This window comes from Drosophila nasuta, chromosome 2R, assembly GCF_023558535.2.
Source record: "Drosophila nasuta strain 15112-1781.00 chromosome 2R, ASM2355853v1, whole genome shotgun sequence".
Taxonomy (NCBI): Eukaryota; Metazoa; Arthropoda; class Insecta; order Diptera; family Drosophilidae; genus Drosophila; species Drosophila nasuta.
Genome location: NC_083456.1, coordinates 19,819,668 through 19,838,867, shown reverse-complemented (window position 1 = coordinate 19,838,867; position 19,200 = coordinate 19,819,668). Strand labels below are relative to the sequence as shown.

The 19,200-nt window shown below is 41.1% G+C and overlaps 2 protein-coding genes across 2 annotated transcripts in view; one reads left to right on the top strand and one right to left on the bottom strand.

The window, feature by feature from the left end:
* Positions 1-1,041: 1,041 nt before the first annotated feature.
* LOC132784703 (attractin-like protein 1) lies at positions 1,042-9,721 on the bottom strand. The gene is made up of 8 exons (XM_060790490.1): positions 8,971-9,721; positions 6,020-6,259; positions 5,782-5,939; positions 5,568-5,715; positions 2,656-5,506; positions 2,514-2,600; positions 2,369-2,450; positions 1,042-2,306 (listed from the first exon to the last, which is right to left on the bottom strand). Exons 1-8 carry the CDS (start codon positions 9,426-9,428, stop codon positions 2,149-2,151), a joined length of 4,182 nt encoding a protein of 1,393 aa, XP_060646473.1. The 5' UTR covers positions 9,429-9,721; the 3' UTR covers positions 1,042-2,148.
* A 1,014-nt stretch (positions 9,722-10,735) lies between these two features.
* Positions 10,736-19,200, top strand: part of LOC132787687 (tubby-related protein 4) — a 31,834-nt gene continuing 23,369 nt past the window's right edge. The window contains 2 exon segments of the mRNA XM_060794928.1: positions 10,736-11,331; positions 17,052-17,291. Of these exon segments, the coding sequence (XP_060650911.1) occupies positions 17,196-17,291 (96 nt within the window). The 5' untranslated portion in view covers positions 10,736-11,331; positions 17,052-17,195.

Here is a 19,200-nt window from a genome sequence, read left to right as displayed (position 1 = left end):
ACGGTCCAAAGAGAGGCTAATAAAAGTGCAACATTGTATGCATGATTACATAAGGAGGAGAATCAACAATGCTTGCTCAACAATAAAAGTATTTAATTTATATGAAATGAATCCTTCTTTGGGTCTCTTGCTTTTTATTTCATCAGTCTGCATAGCGAGTCATATGAGCGCCACGCCTTCGTTTGATCAGTTGCCGGCTTCCAACTTGTCTGACGTCTTCCGAAGGTGAAAGTGAAAGTTCTGCTAAAGATGCGATGCGATTCGATGCGTTGCTCGTTCAACGCCGCCACGCGAGTCGGCTCAATATCAAGCTGGTGCTAACGAGTTATCAACACGTAGAAATCAATTTGAATACCTCACATAAAAGCCCTTTGAATTGCATAATTCCGTTTGTGTGGTTTTTTCTCTTCTCGTTTTTATTGTGGTTTATAATAAACTAAAATATATATATATATATATCAGTATTTTTATATATATTTATTAATGACTTTTTATCTAATTTGTGTAGTTGGTTTTTTGTTTAAGAATTGTAAAACTGTGGGACAACGAAAGAAGTCTTTATTTTTGAGTTCGTTAATTTATTTGATTTACGTTTCTTTTTGCGGTGAAATATATATTATAGGAAGAGGGAGGCAGGGTGTAATCGGCTGACAAGTATTTTTGTTTGGGGGCAGGAAATAAAAACGTATTTTAATTACAATTGAAATTCGATTTCAAAACGTTGTGTTAGTGTCTTGTGTGTTGGCTTTGAAGAACTTTACAATTAGTGTTTTAACCTGAATTATTATAGATCAACATCTGAAGTGTCTTTGTTGTTGTTGTTGTATTTTTGCTTGAATTAAGTTCTCTCGCTCTAGTTATATATATTTAAAAGTTGACAAGTGCCTTTTGATTCAGTGTCTTTTTGTTTTGTTTGTTTAGTTACAAAGTGCATTTCATTTGTTGTTTTCTTTTGTTATTATTGTTGCTGTTATTGCTGCTTAGTTTGCTTCAAATTTGTTTTTGTTATCCAAGTGGAAACCTTACTCTTAGTTCGCGATGTTCGTTCAATTCAATTGAAATAAATTTTGTAGTTTGCATTTCTTTTGTGTTTTTTTTTTGTTTTTCATAAACTAAATTACATATCTGATTTGTTTTGGGCGCGTTTTCCTATGATTACCATATATATGTATATATATATATATATATATAATTATATATAATTTACGTATGTATATTTTTTAGTATTTATTTACAGATACATTTATTGGCTGCCATTTGTTCATTTGTCTTAATTTGTTGTAAATGTTTGCACAGAAACAAAATACTTTTTCATGCTTTGTCTATCAATTTCTTTCAATGAACACAGTACAATCTGCAAGATTTCCACGTACATACATATATTATCCTCTTCTCGTTCTTTCTTTCAATTATTGTAATATAAACATCACGTTTTTTTCTTTTTGCTTGCTACCAAAATGAATAAAATGTCTTTTGTTGCAAAAACAAACCAAAAAATAAAAGAATAGAACATTTGCATAAATAAATTTCAACAACGCGCTCACGATACACAGATACAAATTGTTTTGTATGTTTTGCATGCATATCAATGTAAAGGTTTATAAGGTGTATGTATATAAAAATGGGAGCGAGGGGTTGACCTACAGCTGCTGTTGTTAAAAAATATATATATGTGTTATGTAGTTTACATTTTGCGGTATAAATAATAAATAAAACATTTACAACTATTTTGCAACGCTAAATGACCTATCAACTATATCAAATTGTATATAACTTGTATATAAATATGTCCTTTTGCTAAAATTATTATTATTATTTTAATCGTAATTATTATTATTGTTATTATTAATATTTTAATTGTAATTATTATTATTATTATTATAATATTATTATTATTTGCATCGTTTTCTTTCGTATTTGTTTAGGGGTATTAGACTAATTGCATTAAAGTAATAATAACTGCGGATTATCAACTTGCTAACTGCTGGCCATCTGTGTGTATTGGTGTTGTGTTGTTTTGCGTAGTGTGTGGGTTTTCCTTATGTGTTTGTGTGTTCAATAGATAAAGAAAGTCAGAGCAAATATGCTAAGGTTCTATTAACTAATTGTACACATTATCATAGCTATTATCGCGTGTGTGTGTGTATTTTATGTACAACTGTCTGGATGTTGGCTCTGCTTGCGTTTCGATTTTGGCTCCTTGGGATGCACCTCGACCGAAGGGCGACGCGGATTTCCAAGCGTGACTAAAGCGCTGGCTACGGCCAGTCCAGCGGATTGGCCAGCAGGTGCTTGCGATAGACCACCTAACAAATACAAATTAAACATTAATATATCATCAATTTAAATATAAATAAGATCAACGAACCCGTGGGCAGCCGGACTAGAAGCGAGAGCACTGCGGCTCGATTGCCATTGCAGGGCTCTAAAGCAATTGGACTGGGACATTCCTGCAAGCAAAGAATAAGAATTATTAAACTACACCCATTTGAAATGTAATCTTTTATAGTTACCTTCTTGCGTTTCTTGGACATGTGACTGATGCCTTCCAGCGGCAAACTCAAATCAATACTGTCTCGTGTCTCAATGTCAACCAGCACCTGAAAATACAGAGAAGTTTAGCAAAGGAAATATGATATATCATGCTCAACTTGCCTGTGAGAATGGCCGGCTGGCCATTTGCTCCATTTCGACAAACAAACGCTGTCGGCGTCGGAACATATCGTACTTTTGCTTAATCTTCCACAGCACCGCGGCCATGAGCAGCAGGAGGAGGAAGCATGACGAGAATGTGATGAAAAACTGCTGTAGATTGAGCTTGGGATACTGCGAGAACGCGATCTGTATCCAAATGGGCGGCTGAAAGTCGTGCACAAACACATAGAAGGTGGTCAGCGAGACATTGTCAACCGGAATGTTGCCAAAATGAAAATCAGTTTTGGGAAAACGATGACGGAACGTCGAACAATTGATGCCAACCAAAAGCAGACGCTCCGGCAAACCCACACGCTTCACCGATATATCCATTTTGGCTGGCACACTACAAGTGATCGTAAAGTCCGCATCGATCTCTGGCTTCACCGGTGAATTGCGAAAATTGATTTGCGTAAAATGGCGATCCTCTTTCTTGGACAGATTGAACGTGAACTGATAGTCAATGGTTAGCTCGTAATAGCACGAGCCCCGCAACGGATCGCCAATGTAATGATTCTGTGAATCACACTTCTCACAATGATCGCCCACAATGCCCTTGGTGTTGCAGTAGCATTTGCCCGTATCCGGATGACAATAGTCGCCCTGGTTATTGCACTGACAGTGCTGACATTCGCCGCCATTGATGGCATTGCCCCAGTACCCAGCGCGGCATTTCTCGCAGTGTGCACCGATCGTTAAATTGTTGCACGGCTGCTCGCAGTGTTGCTGATCATTGCAATAGGAATGCCCGTTGCAATTGCAGCGTGGGCACGACGTAAAGAACCAGTGCTTCAGAGCGCACTCCGTTTTATCGTACGGCGACAACGCGCCACCAACCACGCACTTGCCCAAGCCCGTGTTGGAGCCGTTGTCGCACCAGCCGCACGCCGGATCATCCAAGCACTGCTGACAGCTATTGTAGTAACCGCACTGTGCACTGGACAACGCTGTCGTTGTGCCCGCACTCAGCGCCGTTATCGGCGCCGAGCGGCACTTGGAGGTGAATGTGGTCCACTCACGACACTGGCCATACGGGAAACTGGCCGTGTACGCATTGCGATCGACACAACGCTGCTCGTTCTGACACCAGATGCACTCGTCCTCGGTGCAATTGTGACAATTCGTCTGCGATGCACACGTCGGCCGACACAACGTCGCATCGTGCTGGGTGCGATTCAGCGGCAAACCGGAGCCGGAGATGTAGCTGCGACAACGATTCGACTCCGGATCCCACTTGCAGGCCGCATTCGCCATGCAGGCACGACAATTGTGCAGCTGCTCGCAGGTGGCCTGCACCAAGTGATCCTCCAGCTCGGGACAGCTATCCAAACGCTTGGCATTCAGTGGCGGAGCCACCGTTGCCACCGGCAGCTGGTGCTGCACTGCTGGCTGTTGTTGCGTGGTCGAAGACGAAGAATCCGCAAAGAATATAGATGCCACTGAAGTGGTTTCACGGCAACGTTCCTTGCTGCACACTCCATTGCCGCAATACGTGCAGCTAAAAGCAGTCGACACACAAGACTGACAGTTATTCAGCTCCTGACAGCGCGCAACATGATGCAAATGCTCGGACGTCATGGTGATGCGACTCTTCGATGGACAAGCCACATAATCGTATTGCTCGCGTCCGTAGATCGCCGAGCGTTGCACGCGCATAATGTTAATGCAACGCATCATTTGCACATCCCAAATACACTTGACGCCCGGCCGAGCGCTGCTGCATTTCTCCTGCTTGGTGTAATAGCTGCAGTGTCCCGCGTCGAAGCGTAGCATATCGTTTAGCATTTGGCCATTGAAGCCACCGTAGATATACAGCGAATCCTCAAACACCACCGAACTGTGGCCAAAACGCGCCAGATCCGCCTGCAGATGGGCGGGCATCTGATGCATGTGCCACGAATCACAGTACACATCGTAGATGAGCAAATCCTGACTGTAGCACTTGGCGCCGTAGCTCTGCGACGTGTCGTTGTGCGTGTTGCCGCCGAAGACCATCATCAGGCCGGGATTCACAAAGTTCGCGGTGTGCAGCAGTCGTGCACTTGGCGCCGACGACAACAGCTTCCAGATGCGTGTTGATGGATCGTACGAAAAGAGACGTGAGCTCAGCACCTGGCTGGCATCACTCTCCGACACAATGCCGCCGTAGATGTACAGTTTTTCGGTTAGCATATCATAGGCAGCACTGTGGCCATAGCCACCTTTCACCACATAACCGTACGTCTCGACAATCTTCCATTCACGTGTGTTAAAGTTGAACTCCTGCACGGTATTGAGGTAACCATACTGTGATGAATGCCCGAATATCACCACCATATACTGATAGTTGTTCTTATCCCCATAGCCGGGCACCAACGTTGCCGTATGCCCAGCCACGTGCAATGGGCCGCACATCGTGTAGGTGGCATTGCATGGCTCCGTTTTGACGGTGATATTCTCCCACGTCTTGGCCGTGACATCATACGACCAGAGTTCATTGGTGATGCCCTGGCCCTTGACAACGCCGCCGTACATGAAGATTTTATCGCCATACATAACAGTCGATGCGCCGTAACGTTTCTCGGGCGTCAGGGTGCCATCCTTGGTTAGTGCTGATTCCCACACATTGGCATTGAAATCGTAGGTGCTCATTAGATTGCCACGCCCATACGATTCGCCACCAATGATGTGCAACGTGTCGCGCCAAACGGTGGCGCCATGTGATGCGCTGCCCGCTGGCGCCTCCAAATGCTTCGGATGCACCGTACTCCAAACGCCGTGTGCACGCAGTTGACTGCAATCATCTCCGCCATACTCATCATTGCATTCACAGCTGCAATAGGGAGAGACGTCGGTTAGTAACGTGTGTGAGAAAGTGGAGAGACACTGCTTACCGCTCTTTGTCCATCTTACAAATGCCATGGCCACGCTCCTCGGTGCAGTTGTTGGGACAGGCGGCCACATTGCAGGCCTCACCTCTGTACATAGGATCGCACAAGCAGTCGCCATCGTTGCACGTGCCATGCCCCGAGCATTCCACATCTGTCAAAGCAAACCAAACAGAGATTAACTTCGTTTTCAGTTCGACTATGGCATGTATCGACTTACCGTCAGCATCTGTGGGACAGCCATTCATCTTGTAGGTGAGATTAAAGCCAGACATATTGTAGGCATCATCGCTGAAGAAATGCAACAGCGCTGTGCCCGATGTCGCTATAACCTGCGGCACACGGCGTATTGAAAAGTTGCCCCTATACATGAGGCCACTGGACCAAAAGAAACAAAAAACGAGAGGAGGTTAAACTACTTTGGTATTCCAATTGAGTTTTGGGGGAAGTGAACTTACCTGAACACCGCCAGGAGCGGCGAATCAACGCTGTCGCCATCGTATATATACAAATGATCCCAGCCGCATTCGGTGGCAAATTCGCGCAGATGAATGCGTATTTTGGCGGCACGCGAGGGGTTGACACCGTGACGACGACCTCCCCAATGTGGGTGATGGGCGTCAATTAGCCAACTGCACTTTACGCTCACCGAATAGTTGCCCCAGCCATCGTGTATCGTCCCCATGGGATGGTACATCCTATTGTTGTGCAATAGCGAAGCGAAAAGAAAAAAAGAACGAGAGAGCAAATTCGTATAAATAAATCAATTTTTCTTTTATTTCATTTTTATTTTCTTTTTTTTGCCACTTGGCTTCAATTCAGAGTCAGGCTCGCAATTACATATGTAAATTGTGGCCAGATGCCGATGCCGCTTGTGCTGCCAAGATAATTGAATTTGCCAGCAAGCTTTATTCAATTGATGATGGCGATGCGATGCACACACACAACTATGAACAAATAGTGAGTTAAGAGGGGGAATGAAATGATTTGGGTGGCATGCAGACGGAATAAGGAATGAGCAGCAGAAGCACCGCAAATGCACATGCAACGTAATTCCACTTGCAACGCTCTTTCTCTGTCTTGCTATGTGCCATTGGTATTCTTATTGTTATTGTTATTAAAGTGGCAAGTCCAAGAACGCTTTCCGTTTAAAAATAACTGCTTTCTTCCTCTTCTCTATATCTCTGGGCCAGAAAAATACTCGTCTTAACTGATACATAAACACACTCATTGAAACCCTCAAGAAACCAGAAAACAAAAACACACACATACAGTAAACACTCGCAGGTGATGCAAATATTTACTGTCTGACTGTCTGAAAGATCGCACGTATATTCAAGTGCTTACGATAACAAGCATATCGTATATCAATATCGTAAAGATAACATTTCAGCGATTCTTTATATACAATCATTATCTCAACGCGCTGAAATTTTGATAAATACAGCTGTTGACCTGAAAGCCTATTCAGACAATTTTACAATAAATATAATATAAAAATTCTAGTTAAGAATAGACTTATTGTGCTCGATTCTATTTAAGACATTAAAGAGTAATACAAATGACACAAATACGCTTTATAAGACTGCAGTTTAGTTAAGAAAGTATTGAAATTAAATAGGAATACAATCAGATAGATTCTCAGAAACGCATAACACATCTAAAGATGGTTACAGAATTGAAAAAAAAGCTTCTCAGACTGCAGTTTTGAATTAAAATGCAAATATTATCGTAGATGATAAGAAACACATCTAAAAAGAGTGAAGAAATTCGAAATGGGAATAGAATATAGATGCAAGCTTTATAAGACTGCAACCTATTTAAGAAAGTGTTGAAATAAAATATCAATATGTTATTCATCATAAATGGTAACAAACACATAACACGTCTGAAAGTAAATTTTTATATCGAAGCCCAAATGCAAAAACAACTTTTTGCTGACGTTATTATCGCGTTTTGATAGACTAAAGCCTCATCTATGAGGAAGCATGTGACGCATCTGGAACGCTTTGTATCTCATTTAGATCGTTGCGTTATCGTCGCAGTTGTCATTGGCTGTGCTTATGGAAAGTTATGACACCTTTTAAACTTAAGTTGTGTTTAGTAAGTGTTTACTTTAAACAAGAGAAAACTGGAGCAATTCTCACAGCACAATTTGCTGTGCGAAATCAAGCTCTAAAACATTGCGATTTATGACATCAGGATTAAAGGGCTAGAGATTGTGCTAATTGTTATGTTGACAACACATTAATGGCTCGCAGATGCGAATGGGGGTCGGAGGGGCAGCGTAAAAAAAAAATACACAGTTGATGGCCGAAACCAGGCTGATAAGAAAACGCTTTTGCTGCTGATAAGCGACAGGCCACGATTGAAGCGAAACGTTATCACTTGTAAATCGCAAAACTAAATAAAGAAATAAGTGTGTGTGCGCATATAGTTAGTATATTCTATATATATAAATGTTGATATATGTATTTGTGGTATCGGAGCAATGGCAAGCGGTCAGAGAATGAGTAAAGCTGCTGCTAAATTGGCAGCGCGACAAAAACAAAGTGTGCTGGACTGCTCTAAAATTGGCCTACGAATTTGATTTGAGTGGGCGCGATTGAATTCTAAAATAAACCTGTAACATTGAAGAGATTTTTCAACAAATTTGGCAGCTTCAGCTTTTATTCCAACTCAAATATAGATGTTCAAGTCAGCAGACGGACAAAGCTTTCTTAGACAGTTATAATACCCTATTACAGTCTGTGTAGCGGGTATAATCACGTTAGTGAGATAGAAATGCCCTTATCGAGCGCACATTGTGTAAATACCCGTTAGAAAACATAAACAATACAAATACGAGTCTTGTGAACTTTATGAGCAGAATTGCACACATTTCTGATTAGAATGACAACCAAGCGGCACGAATCTAGTTGGCGTAAAACAGCCGCAAAGTGTCAGCGAGGTTCAAAGTCAAGTCGGGTAATTAAATCAAGCAATCCGATTGGAATGGAGGCTGTAGAACGGAGGGGGAGGAGAAAGAGAAAGAGACACGGAAAACTGGGTGTAAGCGCGTAGAAAGCCAATTGGCCAGCGTTAAGAAAGGTGAGGAAAAAGGCAAAAGAATAGAAATTGTAGAAGTGGAGTGGAGTGGAGAGTGGAGTGTAGAATTGGAGAACCCGTCTAACGAGAATGGGCATCTGGCGAAGCTCAAAACTAAACCGTTGCTTGACACAAATAGGCCACAAACACAAACAAATAAACACACAAACACATATAGAAAAGAGTGCAAAGCTAGTGGAATGATTGAATAATACATTCTATGAATCATAGGCGGCGGGTGACAAACGATTACTAAATTGGCCTATTTGAAGAGAACAGCGCTAGAATGTGAATGTGGATTGTAATTGTACCGTTAACTTACCGCACTTTGCCACCGCAGAATTGGCATGCGGGTCCCTGCCAGCCATCGGCACAGATGCACTGGCCATCGAGGCACTGTCCTTCGTTCTGGCAAGGATTGGTGGTGCAGTTGTAGGCACTGGCGCTATGCAGGCCGCTGAAGCAGCCATGGAAGAGCAATAGCGACAGCAATAGGAAACATTTTCGCCTATATTTGGCGTTAAATGTGGGCGTTGTGCTGCTGTCGCAGTGCAGGCTCTGATACTGATGTTGCTGTTGTTGTTGCAGTTGCGTGTTTATATCAACAATGTTGTTGTTATTATTGTTGTTGGCATCTTTGTTGTTGTAGCTGCTGTGGCAATCTTTACTCGTGATTGATGGCAAATATCGCGACGACGGTTGTTTATTTTTTTGCTGTTGCTGTTGTGTGATTGTTGACGAGAGCTTATGCTTATTCCCCGCATGCTCCACCAAGCACATTTTTCACTCTGCTCTGCTTTTGTCACCCAACTAATATTTTGTATTGAATTTTCACACACACGACGACAGCGAACGCAACTTCTTCGATTTTCGCAGCGCTCGCATTGTTGTGAGCTGCGTAACGCACAAAATTCAAATTGCTGCTTTAATGCACATCACCGAAAACACTAACAGCAGCAGCAGCAGCACTAACTAACACAAAAAAGGAACACACAAATATTAATTGCACAACCTGATGGCAAATATGAAAAAAGAAAACAGTCGTATAACTACTGAGCAAAAACAATATATGAGCTGCGTGACCGCAAGTGGGTATAGTAATATTTACCAAATAAAGTCGAAAAATATACCAAATACCAAAATTCATAATTGCCTGTCCGGATACGCTTATTTTAATAGTCGCAACGCTTTGAATAGCATAATTGTTTTTTTTTAATGAAAAGTATATTTTAATATTAATAGTTTGAACAATAATTATTAACGGATAATGAAAGTAAACAGAATATATACCAAAACATTTAATACCACTAAATTTTAAAATATTTCTTCATTTTCCAACACTTAAAAATAACTGATGTTATAACATACATACATTGAATGAAATACCGTTAATTGTTCTGAATTTTTTTTTAATTGTTTAATTTAACTTAAGTCTAATCATTTATTAACTGTTCCGAGGGCTTCAAATTTTTGTCAAAGGACCTGTAACTGAAATCCAACATCAAAGCACTTGAAAGACAAGCTCTCAGAATTATTAGCAGCGTAATTTTGTAGCCCTGGCTGTGTGGCGCCACCTGTGCTCTGTTATGATTACAGTGGCTGTTATGCTTAAATTAAAATTAAATAATTGAACTCCCAAACATTAATTATTTTGTTAATTTAAATATATTGTAATTTATATAAAATTGTTGTTTGGGGAAAAATACCTAATAACAGTATTTTTTTAGCATCTTAACAGCGCACCGAAATGTTAATTGGCATTAAAGTTGGCTGCAACAGAATGCCAATAGGGAACTGATTGTGCTAGTGCAGCCCTTGCGTGCGTTATAAACGCAGGCGAATTTTCTGCATTCGCAGACAAACTAGTTTATAACAATTTAGTTTAATTAGTGTACTTGCTGAATTAAAGTAGAATTTTTACATGAGGGTTAACGTTGTGCGCCTGCAATGCATATAAAAAACTCATTTCGATAGCCGGTTCCCGCCATTTCAATAGATCGTTGCGAGTAAGTCAAACAAAAAATCAATACAAACGTTACAAAAAGTTATAACAACAGACTCACAGTTAAAGGCGAGCCAACGAGCGCGTAAATTCCGTCAGTTTGACAGTTGCTATGTAGTTGTTTTCGGTTTTCAGTGATAAGAAATGTGAATTGCATTGCGCAGGCGCGCTCTTAACATTTTTACTACAACGCAACGACGTATACTCGATGTCGCGTCAGGCAGGGCTGGCTTGCTTGCTATAAATTTACAGGAGCAAAGCTTCAGCAGTCGACGTTCGGAACTCGCTGTGCACGGTCTTTTGTGCTTTGTGTGTGCTGCTCATGTTAATTCGCGTTGTGCCGCTGCATGTGCGTGCATGTGTGTGTGCCAGTAGTGTGTGCGAGTGAGAGAGTGTATGTGCGTGTCTGTGAATCAGTGGGAAAAAGAAGAAATACATATGTAACAACCATACACCACACATACGAGTAGAAGAAACTTTAGCTTTTAACAATTGCCCAAAAAAATACCAAAATACCCACAATCAACTAAATGCAACAGAAAATTTGCTGCAAATAACGATAATTAGTTTGACAATAGAGCAAGGGCAAGTTTGACAATAGCCAAAGGAGGAACAGCGACAACAGCAATAGCAACAACAACAGCAGCCAGAGACGTCGTCGTCGTCGCTGTCGCAGCGCAGGTGAGTTGCGGAATTTTTGTTACAAATGCAGCTAGAAGTAGCAGCAGCAGCAGCATTAACAGCAACGTTAGCCCAGCCCCTTGGGATATTGGGTGGTGGATTTTTGCCCGCACACACACAGACACCACATCAAATGTCTATACATGCGATGCGGGAGTTTTGTGTTTGTTTGTTGTTGTCGGTGTTGTTGTGGACGACGACGTCGACACTCTGCCTACTACTGATTGCTATTCGAAGACATGAACTTCTCTCGCTCGTTTTATTGTTTCATCTACATTTATCGACTTTACTCGTATTTACTTGGCTTTTGTGGTTCGTTGGAATTTCAAGCTTAACCAAGTTGGAGTTCGTTTCTTCTCTGTTTTTTTTTTTGTTTTGTGTTCGATTAATCTGCCTAACATAACAATGAAAATCGATTGGCATTGGAATTTCTTTGCTTTTTTTTCGATTTTCGTAATCGAAGCCTGGAGTGTGAAAGAAACCGAAGGGAGGGGGAGTGTAAGCTAAGCACACGTCTATAAAAAGCTGCAAACACACGGACGCACACACACACACACTACAGCTATACCTACAAATACATGCATACGTTAATGCGTGCAAAACGTGCCAAAATTCTTTTACAAAAGCAAAAAACCACAACAACAAAGCGTCTGTTTGTGCATGCATGTCTATCTAATAAATGTTATGTATGCGAGTTAACGGCAAATTCGCAATGTTAGTCATGTACTAACTAATACAAACTTATCTATGCATTTACAAACGTACACACACAGAAACGTTGTTGTGCGTCCGGCAAATTTCTCACTTTGCATAATTTCAATGCCGACGTCGACGGCGCTGCCGCTGCCGCTGTCGACGCTGCGGCGCTAACGCCAACGCCAACGCATGGCCGCCATTTCTTGCTCTTGATACGCTTCTTTCCTCATTCTCGGTCTTCGTTGCTCTTTGAGAAATTATTTTTAAATTTGATGTGTCGTCGTTATTGTTGTTGCTTTGCTCTCTCAAGGTCGTTACATTTGTTTTATTTATTTTCTATGTTGCTTGTGTTGCTTTTGTTCTTTCTCTTTTCGTTGCTTTTTTTGCATTATATAATTTGAGTTGTGTCGCGGAGGACGCGACGCGTTCTGCTCTTTGGCGGCAAGTTCTGTGGCAAGTTCAAGTGCAACGTGTGGGACGTTCCGCGTCGTTTGTCCCTCCATTCGTTCGCCCACACCTCTTGTGGTTAGCAGCCAATGTTTTGCCAATATTTTTGCCAATGGCAATAAGCGACATCACAATGTTGTTGTTATTGCTTCATGCTGTTGTTGGCGGCCATTTTCGGTTTTATTTTGCATAACTCTGGCAACAACTGGCAGTAAATAATGAATATCAAAATTGTTTATTTTCCGCTGTATTTGTCAAGAAACGAGCCCACAAAAGAAAAGAAAGCGCGAATTGCACTTGCACGACTGCAAGATATCCTATTAAAAGTATATTACGGGTAATTGGGTAACTACATTTTATTTTTATGGTATTTCTAAATTCAGTTATTTTTTATATTAAAATTTTTATATTAAAAAAAAGAAAGAAAACGTATTAAAAATAAAACACAAATATTTATTTTGGTTTTGTTTTTTAATTTGTTTATTGGAATACATTAACTTGATTTATATTTTCATTTATATTTTATTTGTTTTCTTTGTTTTTTACTTTTTTTATTTAATATTTCAAATAAACGTAAAAGAAAGTAAATATTTTTAACCATATGCAACAAAACAATGTTAGAGATACTTTAAAACCTCCAATAATAATTTCTGACGACTCGAATTTAAGAGAATTATAATATGTGAGCTTCGACTGCATTTAATACACTGCCTAATTACAGTACTTGCAAACACATTAAATTATAATTCACTTGTTGTCCAGTTACAGGGTATAAAATAGCAAAACACGCAACAACAATGCTACGCACTTGCGGTTGTGTGTATGAGTGTGAATGTGAGTGTGTGTGAGTGTGTGTGAAGCGCCACTGAGGCGCACAATTTTCCAACATGCGGCGGCTTTCCGTTGGGTGAGAGGGGTTGGTTAAAGTAGAAACAAATTATACGACACCACACCCCCGCATAAAGTCAATAAACAAGAGCCCGAAACAACAACAACAAAAATAACAAGAAAAGCAACAACAACAAACACAGTGCAACCCGCCAGCTTTTATATTTCCCAGTGCGCTCCCGGTTCGCAAAGCTCAGTGCACAACACATTTAACCTACCCGACAAACATCCCAGCGCTCCCCTCTGCCAGCTCCCTTTCCGCGCTGGCAAGTAACCAAACCCCAAACCCATCTCGAGACAACACAAAAGGCCACCCTCTCCTCCCTTTTATCCCCCTTTGTCTGTCGCAGAGAGTTGCTTTTCTTGGCTGTCATTTATTTCGTCATTTATGCAAAACTTTATTGCTTTCTCTTGTATTTGCGGCGAGAGCTCTCTTTGGGATTTGTTGCTGCCAGCTGAACTGAGAGTGGATTCAATATTGGCCAAGTCCAGTTGCAAATGCGTCAATTAAGTGCATGCAAGTAACTCGAGTACAAATATTTGTGCTTTTTGTTTTGTGTATGTTGGCGTGCTGTTAATTAAAGTCAAAGCGCGCACTCGGCTCGTAATTTTCATTTTTCGAGCTGCCGTCGCCACGCTTTGAACTTCTTTGAGTCGTCGTTGTTCGTGTGCACAACAAACAACACATCGACAAAAGTTAAGATAATTATGCGCACGCGGTGGCAAAGAAAGAAGGAGGGGGCAGCAAGTTAGGTGCCTTAGAGATCCTTGTCTTAGATGTTGCTTGGGCAACATGCAAAACAACGCACACGAAAACTTGCAAGTCCTGTGTCAGATTTTTGCTTTTCGTTCTTTTGCCCACTTGCTCTGTTGCTTTTGGCCCATGTTATGTGTTATGCATGGCTGCATTTTCATTACGCAGAGCTGAACTAGTTTAAAGCAGCTCAAGGACACAAGGCTCGACATGCCTGGCCTGCCTTTGCTTTGCTTTGCTTTACTTGGTTTCCTTGCTCGCTTGCTCTGACATGTTGTCATCATCAACACAACATCAGCGAAATATGTTTTGGAACAATGGCGATGGCGACGGAGACGGCGACGTCGTTAGTCAAAATGAAAAATTCGCCATGCGATTATAATCATATGCCATAAATTGAAACGAAGCTTTGGGCCAATTAATGCGCAGACACATAAAACGGCGACTGACAAAATGCTTTGCTCAACAGTTTCACATTAAACCAAGCGCAAAATGTATTCATTTATTTCAATTAGAAATCAATACGCAGCGGGTGGAAGTAAGTGAAGTGAAATTTATTTTTAATTTTCGTTATTCATGGCTAATTTCTAAACACAATTGCAGTTTAAATTACTATTTATAGAAGCGTTTAAAAATAGTTCACAACAATTTACAGAACTTCTAAGGAATTTGCTTATTGTTTAGAGGTTTAAGCTTACTTTTGAAAGAAGTAACATGAGCACAAACATTGCTGTTGACTTGGTGTAGTGCATAAAAATTCTTTGTAGGCATAAAGCAGGCGCCTATGAAGTCGTTTTCCTTTTAACTGAACCCCACAGACACACACACTCGAAGCAAGTCAACTTAAGCGCCTTAAATGCGTGATGCGTACAATGGAGCGTATGCTTAATCCTATTTTGGCAGTTTAATTGCAAGAGCGCACAGCATGCGCGAAGACGACAACGATAGCGACGAAGAGTGGGCGGAGTGTGAACAAAGCAAAGCAAAACTAATGTTGAACTTGTGTGAAACAACTAATCTACAGCTTATGCTAACGCCTGCTACGAACAATGTGTGGGTGTGTGTGTTTGTTTGTCTGTGTTTGTGTGTGCGCTGATTTCCACATAATTAAATTCTGATGGCGAAGGCCATGACAAAAACTATTGCCTACTTCGCAGCGCGCCGCATAAAATACAATTTTTGTTGCCTACTTTCGAGTGTCGCGCAATATTTAACTTCGTTTGGCTATTTTCGTGAATTTCTTCTTAGCAAACTTATTTGGCAGACAAGGACAAGGTTGACTACGTTTTGTTGTTGCACTTTGTTGTTTTTGTTGTTGGTTAAATGCACATTCCATGTAAGTGCACAGCAAAGGGAAATGTTTCCCGTGCCCGCACCACCTGCAGCAATTGCACGTGACAAGTGGCAAGTGTCTAACACTTTTCGGACTGCTTGACACTTCGACAGTTTTGCGACGGCGGCGTTCATGAATTTTGCCAGCTTTTGCACATTATAAAAGCAATGTGAGAAGCAGTTCTCCCTCTTTCGAGCAGTTTGTATAATTTTAAAGCAGTCAAACAATGCTGTGTGTGTGTGTCTGTGTGTGAGCTTAGAACTGTTAAAAGTGCTTTCTCTCTGTGTTTGTGTGTGTATGTGTAAGCTATAAAAGTGGGCAAAGTAACACGTACGAAATATAGCTCGTGGCATATGTGCAATCATTCGTAGCATTCTCGTGGCTTTGCTTTGATTGTTCGACAGTTAGACAAGGAGCAGGAGAAGTAGAAGAAGGACGACGATTGAAGGCATGGGCATGGCAACCTTGGCTTGGTAATTGAAATTTAATTCAATGCTACAAAAACAATCGACAATGGCAGACAATGGCAAAGTAAAAGAGAACGAAACTGAGTTATCAATATTTAAACAGGCTGCCTTTTAACGAAGACAAGCCAAAGTGGTTTTGTTTTATTTGTCCCAATGCTGTCAATGCTTTCCAAAGGTCATTAGTTTTGCTCTGACTGACTGCTGACAGACGAGTTGTTGGGGAGTTGATGCGCACCCCTAGGCGTATACTCAATCAAAAACTGTATATCATATGACAAATTCAATCAGACAAAGTACACGACATAATTGAAGTGTATGCACAGCCTGCGGCATTGCGTTGCTCTGGACCAAATGTTGATGTTGTTGACTTGCTGCCTAGACACACACACAACAAGCACACGCACCCACACACACACACACACCCATACACACACACATGTGGACAATGCTATAGTAAATGCCAGACGAAAACTGTAGCAACAGCAACATCACATCAATTATTCAAGCACATTTTGAAACATTCTGATACACAGAGGAAGCATCAAAGGAGAAGGGCGAAGAGAGCAGAAGCCAGACAGACTCGGTTGACAAACTTTGTTGAATTATTAAAACCAGCGGGTAACTTTTAACAATTTATAGAATGAAATTTTTATAATTTCATATTGCACAAGTTTCATCTTGTCTCTCGCTGGGAATGTGTGTGTGTTGGTGCGTGCGAATGGGTTATCTCTGTATATGTGTGTGTGTGGCAATGTTAGATAGGACATGTGCGACGACATGTGTATATTCGTGCTCTTGAGGCAAGTTTGTCCACTTACCACTAATATCCAATTAGCGTCCCGGTCGTGCCCTGAAAAGTATGCTTCAAATTATGTTTGCTGCGTGCTGCAATTTGTCAACCCCTATGAGCAATACATTGATGATGGCAGGGCAAAGCATATGCTGTTGCCCCCATAACACATGTACAACAAACACACAACACACTCCACACAGAGGGCAAAAGTGTGCTGCGTTGTGGCTGATAAGGCAGGCAGCTCCCATGGCATTAGCTTTTATTGTAAATTAGTTATTGGCATGTTATACTAAACGATAATGAAACATCCCCCACTCACTCTCTCTCTCTTCTCTTATCTAGCAAAATGTGTGAGACGTAAATCAACTATAGAGAAGGAGCAAGAACAACAACAACAACACGAACAAGAACAACAGAAACTAATAGTTGGCTTCATTGTTCATGTGGTAGAAAAACGGAAGCGGAAGCGGCGCGCTAACTCGTAAAATGCATTTACACTTTGAACGCAACATCAACACAAAATGCGACTGCACAATACTATCGTTGTCCTGGATGGGAAAGGTGCCAGATGATATACCCGAGGTAAGTCATTTACTTTAATGGTCGCTCACTCAAGTCGGAAAAGCTATTAGTGTCCAAACTGACTTCGCTCCAACCCCCCTCTCGCTTACCACACAGGATAAGCCTAGGCCATCCTTTTTGCCTTTCGATATTAATACAATAAATACTGACAATGTCCATTAAACCGTAGACCACTTTAAATTGCTGCCGCCACTATTAAGTGCGACTGGCCTCAGCCATTAGATCACTGAAACTCTGTAGGCTGGCACACTGCAAAGTGAGTAGGAGAGTCTCTGCTGGTGTAGGAAGTGCGGCATATGAACGTGACAATGTATAAAACAGAGCCTAATGGAAACGGATGAGACTTAATGCCGAGCATTAAACATTAAGCTCTGATTTACAGGTCTACAGCAAGGGGTTTTATTTAAAGCTGTAGCTTAAATGGGATGACAAATTTGTTAGTAGAGCGAGTAAAATGCAAAATTTGTAAACTGCTGATATCAATATTGGAGCAAAACAAACATTTTGTATGTGAAGTAAAATTGAGTAAAAAGTATTACATACTTTTTGGCTGGTTGCAAATTAAAATAAATTAGAGTAAAATTTAAATTGTTAACGGAAATGAAACAAAGTTTTAAAAAACTCTCTCTAAATTTTTTTTAAATACACAGGGTATTTCCATATCTAGCACTTTTCGCATATTTTTTGGCTACTTGCTTACTAATATAAAATGACGGAGTTATGTTGAACATAAAAATTTATGGTGGAAATAAGTAGAGTGTTAAACTTTACTAAATGCTTATAGCAATAAGCTAATTAAAGCGTATGAGCTAGCTTTATACCCATTGTACTTATTGACACATGTTGAAATAAAATGCCAGAGTAAGATGAGACATTAAAATGATGACCGAAATAAGCAAAGTGTTAAAATAAAATAAATCAGTTACTTTTTAAAGGGTAGCTGCTAGCCTAGCAGCCATTAACTTGCTCAGCTATTGACGAGTTTCATTTGGTATTGATCCAGTTTTTCTATCACACGGTTTTGTGTACGCATGACTTGATTTGAGGCATTTCTCAAGTGGCATAGCACACCGGAAGTGATGATAATGATTCACAGCCAGAGCCTGTCCACTGTTTGCTCTGCGTCTATTTATAGGGCGTTGTCGCATGTTTGTTGTTGTAGCGGGGGAAGCTTAAAATTGATTTTATGTGTTTTGTGTCTTGTGCGTCAAGGTAATCGGGATGGAGCCGCTGCCGTTGTGGTCCGTCTGGAGCCTTAACTTTTCCAATTATTATGAACTTTCTTCAATGGCTGGGCCCACACACAAATGCTACTCTAATCCTTTTTATATTGAATATAAAAATCCAATCACGTTCAATGCCGTCTGACGCTCTACACTCGACTCGGCTGTGTCTTGTGGCACCAAATTAAAGTCGAGTGGGCGCCTCAAGTGGCTCAGTGCTCAGTGCTTGCTCTTGCTTGCTTCGTTTTAACTGTATCCCATACTCCAATAACACTTTCATGCCCTATGTTTGCCCCCGTTTTCCATTCTCTCGATCATCGTTTGTCGGTTTGTCATTCAGTTTGCCCATTCGTCTGGTCGAATGCCTCGTAGAAACAGCACTTGCTTGCGATTTATTTAACAGTTTTCAATTTCATTTTCAACACCCAACAGTGCGTGTGTGTGTGTGTATTTTGTATGCGGTTAAGGGCACGTGTCAGGGTTTGCGCGTGTCGATTCTTGTTCTCATTCTCCGTCTCTGCCTCTGTCTCCGACTTATTCCCATTCACATTCCCATTCGGAATGGCACTTCCAATTCCAATTCCATTTCCATTTCCATTGGCCATGGCCAAGTGCAAGGAGGTTTCGTATTCTCGTTACGCCTTTGCAGCAATTTACGACCGATAATCTGCTGCCGCTGTCTAAGT